The sequence below is a fragment of the Castanea sativa genome, chromosome 2 (genome assembly GCF_040712315.1).
Source record: "Castanea sativa cultivar Marrone di Chiusa Pesio chromosome 2, ASM4071231v1".
NCBI classification, from domain to species: domain Eukaryota; kingdom Viridiplantae; phylum Streptophyta; class Magnoliopsida; order Fagales; family Fagaceae; genus Castanea; species Castanea sativa.
Genome location: NC_134014.1, coordinates 17,287,163 through 17,298,413, shown reverse-complemented (window position 1 = coordinate 17,298,413; position 11,251 = coordinate 17,287,163). Strand labels below are relative to the sequence as shown.

Genomic DNA, 11,251 nt, shown 5'->3' with positions numbered 1-11,251 from the left:
GTTCTAGCAGGTGATAATCAGTTGTGCGTAGGGAAAATGATTACGGATTACTCATGCATGTACATTGAAAAAAGAAGAATATAACACAATGAAGAACGTACCAACAAAATATACATATATAAAATATTAGAAATAAAGAAGTTTTTATTTATTGAATTCAAAAGGTAAATATCGCTATAATTAGTAGCAAAAAACAAATTTGAAATGTGCACTACTAAATAAATTGTATTACGCTTAGCAACAGAAAATGATACATCCCAGTAACAAGAAAATAGTTGAAAACATAGCGGATAATACAGTGACTGATGGTCGAACACGTCCCTTATCCTTCCTTATTATCATTGCCTCAATTATTGGGAAATTCATAACTGAGATATAGAATGAGATGAAAACTTGCACAAGCATCTGGTCCCAATTGCCCACAAAGATCACCCTGACAAGTCCACCAATGAAGGAAACCAAGTTCAAGATGATTAGAGAAACCATAGGAACAAGAAACATATTTGATGTTTGGAAATCAAATTTGCCCATTTTGTATAGTTTCACTTGTTCAGCGTCCTCAACTTTGTTGGTGGGCAAGAAACTGGCTTCTCTCATTCCAATCCTCTTCATAATAGCATCTAAGCTTCCATACAAGTGAGATGTAATTGACTTCATCATCCACATCCTTTGTTCATTTCTCCATGTTTGGAATGACCCTCCAGTTGCAAGAACCTCTTGTAAATTTTTGGAAATGGACGACAAAAATATGAACAAAAATATAACAAAGTAGGAGTTTGAAACCTGTCAAAAAGTAACGAGGATTATTAGGAAATGGGAAATATATATATATATATATATATATATATATATATATATATATTTTTTTTAGGAGGGGGAGGAATACTTTGAAAATTACAATAGGGAGGGGAAATTTGAATACTAAATGTCTCAATTGGAAACACCCAGAGATGCTAATTGAGCTACAAATCTACTTGCAAGATATGGAAAATGCTTTTTTTTTTTTTAATGAATATGGACAATGTTTATGTACTAAAAGCAATATGAATGCATGAGGGAAATGTGTCTATCGTTCTTACCTTAGGGTACAATGGGATGTCGTTAAGTAAACATAGCTGAGGAATAGTGGCAAAACACCATAATGGCAAGAAATATAATAGGGCGGAAAATGCATAATATCCGTAGCACATGCTCACAAAAATAGACATTCTTGGTGGTCCATATATAAGAGGGCAGAACTTTGAGAAACCGACTTCAGCCAATCCAGAGCTCCATCTCATGCCTTGAATCAAGCAGTCATTCAAATTGGTGGTGCCATTTCCCAAGAATTGTGGCCTCGATGGATCACAATAAACCGAAGTCCAACCTTTGCAATGTAAGGTGAACCCTGTAAGGTAATCTTCAACCACAGAATCATATAAGAAACCAACCTGCAAAGGAGAAGTAAAAATATTTTATATATGAATCAATAATTGAAAAACTAATATAGGAAAAAAAGAAGTCTCATGAGGTTTACTTGCCTCTTTGCCCCATTTAGTGTCTTTTTCATAGGTACAGGAGGCTAACAATTGAGTCTCTTCTAGCAATCTATGCTGGACATTAAGCGCATTAGACTTGTAGTTTCCCAGGAGGGATTTGATTAATTCATTGGATGAACCAAATGATTGTTTAAGTTCCTCTAGATCAATATCTGGAAAGTAATATTGGAACTACCATCAGTCTTTCATAAGCAATGACATGTTTTTATCAAGGCAAATGATATTTCAACGGCACAGTGTTACTTCCACACTAATTTCTTTGTTGAAATATTCATACACTCCCTTCCTACAATTCAATAGCAATTGACTAAAAAAATCCAACAAACCTTGTATAGAACGTCCACATATTGACACCCTCTTGATATAAAAACCTGTACCAGACAAGATTGGTCCCTTGAGCCCATCTATCCCTTGCCATTGTACCTAAAGGGAATATAAATTCCAATTTTGAATTTTGTTTTTCTTTATCTAATCTTAAAGGCTCGTGCATGCATATGTAAGCACATAGTTTTTATTCCATACCGAAAATATCATTCTCAGCTGACTGTCATAGATGTCGCTCTTACTGATATTACGAAATCTCTGAGGGAATTGAACAAAAGCTAGCAAAGGCGAGATCTTTGAGTCAAGATGGAAACACATTGCTCGTCTAGCCGAAGTTGGGTCATTGCAATACATATCACAATCCAGCACTAGTATGTAAGGGGAATTGCTTAGCATGCAAGAGACCCGTTGCTGCAATAATACTTGTCAACTTTTTGATGCATAAATGATATTTAATAAAATTATATAAAAGAGGGAAAGAATGCTCATACAAGGACATTGAGTGCTCCAGCTTTAAAATGGTGAGAATGAGAAGGCCTTTTCTCACGAGCAACATAAACAAGGAGAGGTATCTTAACTTGGTCTACTTGCACTTTATCATTGGAATTATCTTGTATCACCTGAAATTTTTTGGTGCAAATATTTCTAAAAATAGGATGTAACTGTGGAAATTAAAGATAAATAGCATCTTATAGTTGATTTCTCGAAAGACATTTTCCCCCTTTTTTCATTTAGTAAGTTATCTATATGGGATGGGTCTTGATCACATGATTTTATTTTTTACCTTACACTTCCAAGTTCCAATTATAAGTATGCCATTTGGGTCAAAGTTTGTTTTCTTCCAATTTTTCACTTCTCCAAGTTAATATATGCGATACTAATTTGGGTTTTGGCTGGGACAACAGTCAAACCACTATTACAGGCTTAAATTTCTCTCTATCTTGTTGAATATGATTTGGAGACATAACAAGAACAAGAACAAGCAGTGAGTGATTCTATGAAATTTGGAATGTTGTGAGTGATTCTGTTGGGGCTAGTATGGGTCGATCCAAATATATATTGTGAGTCAAGATCTGGTTGAGATTTGAAATAATGTGACTTGTGAACGATTCTATGAATGAAGGATGAGATTGGAATCAGTTGGGGCTGGTTTGTGTTTGTGAATCTGTTTTTGTGACATGACGATCGAGTTGATCAGAAAGAAGAATGGTTGAAATTTGGGAATAACGGGAGAGGAAAAAAATCTAAAAACAAAATGGGATGGTGACAGAGTTTTGAGGTTGTTGTAGTTGTGCATGATAATAGATTAGCTAAAGTAGCATTTTAGACCAAATTTGACTAAAAAGGCATTGATCCTAATGTATATCCTTTTAGGGGTTTTTTTTTTTTTTAGGGGGGGAGCGGGGGTTGGTTCGCCATAACGTGTCATTTAATATAATGCACATTATCATAATGTGAACATTATAATATTTGGTTCACTTAATTTTTTTTTTAAGATAAAAATAATATAAGATTACAAAATATATCGTATCATCTTAATTTCATTACTTTATTAAATAAGGTAATCTTACATTAGAGCATTCATACTAAGAAAGAGATAAATACTTGAACGTTATTTTAGCAACAAAATCATCAAAATTCCCTCTGCATTAATGGTGCTAAAACTTCAAATCTTTTTAGCAACTTGCTACAATAAGTTGCTAGTAGTAGCAACTTATACTACATGATTTTATTAATCTCTCTCGTAATCTCTCTCTCTCTCCCGTGCCTCTATCTCTCAGACAACCTCTCTCATCTGTCACACACCTCTCTCCTCTCTTCTCTTTTCTCCTCTCACTTATCTTCTGTCACACATAGCTCTCTCACCCACCACACCGTCTCACCCAAGCTTCTTCCTCTCCCTTTCACCATCTCAACCAACTTTCACCCACGACCTCTCCATCTCACCATCTCAACCAACTCTCACCCACGGCACCACCAATCAAAACCAACAAGAAACGACGCCTTCCTTACCAAAGATCGGCAACAGCTTGGGCTATGGTGAGATCATGTGAGGTGGTTGGTGTTGGCGTGCAATGGTTGTTGAGATCGTCGATGGTGTTCTAGGTTCGTGGGTTATGGGTTCGTGGGTTGTAGATTGTCGAGATCGGTGGGTTTGGGCTCCGATTTTGGCAGATGAAGAAACTTTGGCTCTATTGAAATGTATGGTGAAGGCTATGGCTATGGTGAGGATCATGGCCAAGGCGGTGGCGAATGAGAAAATTTTTAGATACCACTGGGTTTGGGTGGGATTGTTGGTTTGTGACTCCGTGGTGGTGGTGGTGGGTTGAACTTGGTTTGAGATTGTGGCAGGGGATTGTGGGTTGCTGGCAATGGATGTGAATGATGGTGCCAGGGGGTGGTGGTGGGTTGAAATCGTGTTGCAATTGTGGTTTGGGGATTGTAATTGAAATCAGGTTGAGACTGTGGCATGAGATTGGGTAGTGGTTGGTTGTGGTTTGTGGAGACGGTGAATGGCGTATTGTGAGGGTGGCTCTCCATCACCTTATCTAAATTTTTGCAGGTGAACGTTTACATTTAGCTTTTAATTAATTACTTTTTCAAAATACATTTTCTAATAAATTCTTTATCATTTTCTCCGGTTCATTTAAACATTATTTCTTCATTTATTTTTTATTATTTTTTTATCATCATTTATTCTTCCTATATTCATTCTCAACAATTATATTTTTCAATGAAAAGTGTTATATTCAAAACATTTTTCACAATACTTTCACAAGAATCACTTCAAAATCTTATGTGAAAAGTTGTTACAAGTTCTAATTTGAACTCACTGTCGAAATTATTTTTTTACTCACCAATATTAGCTAATAACAATCTATTACTTAAAATTTATTGTAAAAATATTGTGTTAGCATTTCTTAATTGTTATTTCTTATTTTTTATATTATTTTTCCTTTCTTAATTACATCCATACGTTTCTTTTCTTTTTTTCTCTTAGTTTTTTCTCCACCACACACGTATTCCACTCCTATCTCTATCTACCCTTCTTTTTCTTTTTCTATTTCATTCCGGATCTCAATTTCTCCGGCTCTCTCTCTTTCTTTCTCCAGCTCTCTCTCTTTCTTTCTCTAGCTCACTTTTTTTTTTTTTTAAACTATTTCTACTTGATTCTAGAACACTCTCTAGCAGTGATAAAAAACAGATAAAGAATAAGCGATTGCTTGCTCCACCATTGATCGAAGGACATAGGCAGGCGCAGAATCGGTGTTCATTGTGCCAAGCTGCACCTTCTGCTCCATCGCCGCTCGTCTTTCTCCCCAATGCAGCCTAGATGGATCAGATGGCTTCTATCTTTTTTTTTTTTTTTTTTTGTTATGATTTGATTAATTTTAAGCTTGTGTTTTTGAGTTTGTATTTTGATTATGCTTGAGTTTAGAGATGTTTAAGGGAAATGATTGTTATGTTTATAGCCGTTGTGAATGTTTGTAGCTGTTTTGAGAGGAAAGAGAAAGAATTGTTTTTTATTGAGTTGTATGATTTTTTTTTTTAAGTATAAAAATTCATATGGAGTTGCTACAGTGTTTTCTATATATAGAGAAGCACTGTAGCAACTTCAAAAAATATTTGGAAAAGTGTTGCATTTGGAGAATCTTTTAGAGTGTGAACAGTGGTGTTTTCTCTCCAAAAAATAGATATAACTAATCTATTGGAGATGGTATGAGAGAAAGAAGGAGAGAGAATGACAAGAAAGGGTGAGAGAGAGAAATTAATATATATATATATAAAAAAAAGAATTGTTTTTAGCTTGATGCGAAAAAAAAGACCTTTGATGTTGGATGAATTGTAAAGTGAGGTGTTAAAATGGATAAAATAGTTTTTTAAGTTATTAAAAGCTAAAATTTGTAAGTTGTTTGATGTGAATGCTCTTACTTATGTATGTAAATGTTATAATTTTTTCAATTGACAAAATTGTCCATGTTAATAATTTTATTTACTAAATAGTCGTGGATTTTTTTTAATATTTTGGACAAGATTACCCAAAACTTTTCTCTCACTTTCTCTCAGCCTTTCCTAGAAACCAAACAGTCACCTTGCAACTTGCGATTCTCTACCTTTTTCTCGTTTACCATCTTATAGACAAACCAAAGCTCAAAGATCAAGTCATAATGATTTGCCAAAGCCACCACAACAACTTGATCAAGCTTGGGCGTTTCGGGTTCGAGTTTTGGAGGAATCTAGTTGATCACTCGGTCATAGTTCAAACTTGATTTTGGACTCTGATTATGCTCCTTCCTTTACTCAACTTGATTTTCTCTTGCTCATTTTTAGTAATTTATTTTATTTATCTTTTTAGGTTTTACCGTGCATTGTCTATGTTTTGTTGTTGAGAAAAGTTGTGTATATATGCTATTTTTGTTGTGTTATTTGGTTATTTCAATTACGAATAGTAGCTGGGTTATGGATAGATTCCTTTTGTTTGGATGGTGAGAAAGTGAAAAGAAATTTGTTATTATTTATATGTATTTAACTTGTTTGGTTGGTGAGAAAGTGAGGGAAAGTGAAGTAAAATTTAGTTTAATTATTTTCTAGTTTTTTATAATAAAAAAATATAATTGTAGTTATTTTGATGGATATTGTGGAAGCCCGAGGACTGAGGAAGGAATCATTGAGTTGTTATCATTATTATTAAGGCATCATAATTCCAAAGTAAAGGAAGTTTTCAGTGAGAAGTAGCTTACTGCCTCCGCATTAAATGGTTGGTAACAGCTTCATCAGTTGCATTGATGAAGAAGTGACCTGAACAATGGAGTTCACAGCTATACAGCTCTTTCTACCACTTTCATTAGAAGTTTAAAGGGACAAGTGTTGTGATGAGAATTTGGGTAGGTGGAGATGAAGGGCCAAGATGTGACACATTGAGAAGTATAAAAGGGAAGGAAGAAATGGAAAAGAGGGGGAGATCACAACTTGAGAGAGAGAGAGAGAGAGAGAGAGAGAGAGAGAGAGAGAGAGAGAGAGAGAGAGAGAGAGAGAGAGAGAGAGAGAGAGAGAGAGAGAGAGAGAGAGAGAGAGAACCAAACTTATAACAACAAAAAACATTGTCTTTGAGCAAGCTTGTAAAGATCCATTCATATGTATAAATCTTAGACCTTTGGTCCCTCCTTCTCTATCTGTGTCCTTAGGAAAAGTCCAAACTTGTTCATCTCACCCTCTTTACAAGTATTTATTGATTTGGACAGAGTTTAGGAATTTCAATATCACTATTTTCAGTAGGCTTGGACCACTAAATTTTGTGCTTTTACATACAGATATTTTTAGAAATTCACTGTAAATAGCAATATTACATTCTTAGAACAATAATGGAATGAAACTAATTTTTTTTTTAAGAAAGTTTCAACTTATGGAATGAAACTAATTAACCAAACATTGTGATGTTATTTTCATAGAGACATACATATGCTCTATCTCATAGAGAAAAGATAAAATATCATTGGAACAATCAAATTCAAAATCCAAAACCCAAATCTGACTTCCGCTAATGCAATAGAGACGCACATGCTCTATCTCATAGAAAAAAAGATAAAGATGTCATTGGAGAGCTATTATAGCACGGTGCAAGCAGCAATTCAAGCCACGTATGTGTCAACATAGTCAGGATCAGAAAAAGGAGTAGTCTTTTCATTGCAAACAAATTATTTTACACAATTTTGTATACGTCCCTAACCGAAGTTTAACTTAAAAAGAAAATTTACTTTCTAGTTTTAAGTGATGTTACAAACATAATAATCATAATATTTTTATAGCAATTTTGTTGGCAAATTTTATTGTTTATTATGGGTGTATTTGGTAAAAATTAAAAAGTTAGCTTATTTTACAATTCAGCTTATTTTTGCTACTATTCATTGTTTATTATGGGTGTGTTTGGCAAAAATTAAAAAGTCAGCTTATTTTTACTACTATTTAGCTTATTTTTACTACTATTCAGCTTACTTTTGCTACTTTTATGGTCTCACTGTACTTTTTAGTACTATTCATGAGTCTCACGGTACTATTTTAACTAACTTTTACTTTTCTCTATAGTATTTTTAACAAAAAATTTTCAATTTAACAAAATAAGTGAATCTTAAACAAACTTGTACAAGTCTTTCTTTAATATTACTTTTAAATTAATAATAATAATAATAATTTACTAGGCGATTGTAAACAATTTTGCAAAAATTATGTGCAACTCCGGAGTTATTGATTACCTACCGCACTCTTTAATATTCGCCTTCTTTCTTCCTGTTAAATACAAAATCTATTTTATTCAAAAAGCCCCCTTGCTAAAGTACATGACAGTGAAGGCACAATCTTTGAAGATTTGATGATTGTATATGAAGAATTCCTTTATTTTTTGGGTCCGTTTGGATAGAGCTTATTGTTGAAAACTGAAAACTGAAAACTGAAAATACTGTACCAAAATAATTTTTAAATATGTGAATAGTACAGTGGAACCCATTTTTAATAAAAAAAATTCTGAAAAGTGAAGTTTGTGGGTCCCGTGAACAGTACACGGGACCCACAGATGTGCTGAAAAGTCAACAAATGCGGTTACTGTTCATGCACAGTAACATGAACAGTAGCCGCTGTCCCCCCTGACCCGTGCATCAGCAGAAAAAAAAAAACAAACGCAGAATCGTGGACACTGGACACTGGCCACTGTATCCAAACTCAGCCTTTGTCTTTTGTCTTTTTTAATTTGATGAATGTATATGGAGATGCTTAACCCTACACTAAACGTTAAACTCACATTTGGCCGTATTACTTTACTTTTTTCTTCCTCTTTTTGAGTAAACGGATTACTTGTCTTAATTAACAAATTTGAAATGAACCAAATAAATTAATCTAGATCGGACTATTATCCTAGTTAAAGTTGGACTAATTTTAAAACTAAAACATTACTATTGGGCGTGCTTATCCAATTTTATTGATCTCCCTAGGCATTAATTCATACTGCAGTTGTCCTTATCATTTCTTAAATCAACCAAATGCTAATAAGAGACAAATGATGACAATGTAGGGTTGAACAAAACCGAAACAGCATTTTGAGTCCTTTGACACAGTCTATAGAAAAAGGAAAAAACTGGTACCTCAATTAGAGAAGGGTGATCTCGAGCCGTGATTTTACTACCATCCACTCTTCCTCTTATATTTGCTATTGACTCCTTAAATATCTCGTATCTTTCCTGCACCAAATATTTCACCTCTATATCAGCTATCCGAAGCTACTAAAACATAAACATTTCTGGCCAAAAGAAAACTAAAATGTCCACAATGAATTTGGAAATGCAAAATCAAAAATTTTAACAAACACAAACTCACTCATAATCACCAACCCACATAGAGTAATACTGCATATATACATAAAAAATTGTTATTAGTTTTCACATATTCTAGCACTAATCAAGGGAATCAATTTTGTGTCGAAGACCTTTTCGGTTTGGTCCAAATAATAAAATATTTCGATACCGATCAATACCGATTTATCATTTCAAAATTACCACATTATATATAAATATTATATATTTAAATTAATATATTTAATATAAGGATAAAGTATTAAAAAAAAAAAAAAAAAGTGGGACTCTATTTCCTAGAAGAAAACACATGCGGCACTCTTTCCCTCACTCTTTAGGTTGACCCTCATTTAATTTTTTACAACACCCCCACCTACCTCCACTCTCTTTCCCCCTCCGTTGGGTTTTTTCCTCTCATTATCTTCTATTATTCTCTTTCCCTAACATAGATCAGATATAAACAAATGCTCTCCATCTCTCTATTTTGCTGCGTGAAGATTGAAGAATATAGGACACTGAAAACGAATCAAATACAGATTTCTCTCTCTCTCTCTCTCTCATGTTGTGCAGAGAATTTGAAGAATTTTGTTTCGGTCCGGTATGAATTTATCAGCCAAAATTCGATATTAGTCTTCGGCACAGCCGAAATGACCTGGTAAGACTGGTATTTAAACTAGAACAAAACTACCTTGTTTTTGCATTGATGTAAATATCAGTAAGAGAAATTTCAGCCGTACCAGCTGGGATGATACCGAATTGTTTTCCTTGGCACTAATACCATGATATTATTTTAAAAATTAAAAAAATAATAAAATAATAAATATTGTTGATAATTTTTTAAATCTCTTATAAAAATTGTGTTAAAATTTTACTATTATAATTTATTAACCATTGTGCATCCGTTAACATGACTATTATTTTATAAATAGAGAATTTATTGTGACAAGTTTGTATAAGAGGTTTTGTATGTAAAAACTAATTCACCTTCCGCACACAAACCTGAATTTTCCGTCTCTCGAACATGAACTCGGAACTCTCAGAACCTTCGTCATCATCCTTTGAACCCGAAAAATAAGTCTCTGGGGACCTCGTCTTGATTCTGTGCTTCCTACAAAAAGGAAGCCACCACCTTGCAAACGAGTAAGCCTCCTTCATACCATACAAAGTTATAGGAGACCCTCCGTCATCTGAAAGATATACATGAAGCCTCTCGGGCGGATAATCAAGTGCCATGGCGGATAACACAGTGTTCATCACCTCCACAGTCGGTTCCTTGTCTGGATCCGTGGTGCATATGAACACGTCAATCGCTGGGAGCTTATCATCCTCTGGCAATCTCTCGGGAAAGACTGTTCGAGTAACTGGACGCCACCGAAAAGCTTGGTCGAGGAGCCATATGAAAGAGAGAAGGAGCTCAGAAGCGAAGACAAGAAGCCATGGTAGAAATAAGTGTGTGGCTTTGGCATTGGGATCTTGGTCTTGGAAGAGAAAAGAGATTCTATAGTAAATCAAGAAAGCTAATGCTATGGAGTGGAGAAGTACATGTGACCTGTTGATGAATTTGGAGAGAGTCTGGACATGGCAGACATGGAGAGGTAGAGAATCCTCCATTTCTTCTTGAGCATTGCTTGTATTACCCTCAATTCCCTGGATCTCAATAATGGGAGCTATATTTAATTTAAAATTTAATTACATAGTATGTACTACCTCATTATGCTGAGTCAATTGTCATGCGTCAACTATCAACAACAGGATGAATTTTACTCATAGAATATTAATTATAAGAAGTAATAATGTATCACACGTAACACGAGAAATCTAGAATGCTCTTTTCACATAGTTTTTGTATACATTTGTCTCGGACTTTGTCAAATTCCTAGTGTTAAAATAAAAAAATAAAAAAAATTAGTTAGAGTATAAGTTTAATTACAAAATTGGTTGTAGTATTAGGTTACAACATTACTTGAAATCTTTTTATTAAAGGTGAATTTTGACAAATTTACCATTAAATTACATTTTCTTCTTATATCTTTCATACTTGCAAAAATC

General features: G+C 34.1%; 1 protein-coding gene across 1 annotated transcript; it reads right to left on the bottom strand.

The window, feature by feature from the left end:
• Window positions 1-219: 219 nt before the first annotated feature.
• On the bottom strand, window positions 220-10,901 carry LOC142624657 (quillaic acid 3-O-glycosyltransferase CSL1-like). Its single transcript, XM_075798320.1, has 8 exons — window positions 10,187-10,901; window positions 8,996-9,091; window positions 2,354-2,482; window positions 2,061-2,273; window positions 1,865-1,961; window positions 1,521-1,690; window positions 1,080-1,430; window positions 220-783 (listed from the first exon to the last, which is right to left on the bottom strand). The coding sequence occupies exons 1-8, from the start codon at window positions 10,811-10,813 to the stop codon at window positions 235-237; spliced, it is 2,232 nt and encodes a 743-aa protein (XP_075654435.1). The 5' UTR covers window positions 10,814-10,901; the 3' UTR covers window positions 220-234.
• Window positions 10,902-11,251: the final 350 nt, after the last annotated feature.

What these genes read in the sequence shown, in the direction of transcription:
- LOC142624657 (XM_075798320.1), bottom strand. Translation starts at nt 10,813, where the DNA reads ATGGAGGATTCTCTACCTCTCCATGTCTGCCATGTCCAGACTCTCTCC. An exon ending in TTCAGGTTTGTGTGCGGAAG is followed by an intron (nt 9,092 to 10,186) that starts GTGAATTAGTTT and finishes TATTTGGTGCAG; the next exon opens with GAAAGATACGAGATATTTAA. An exon ending in ACATCCCATTGTACCCTAAG is followed by an intron (nt 784 to 1,079) that starts GTAAGAACGATA and finishes ACTTTTTGACAG; the next exon opens with GTTTCAAACTCCTACTTTGT.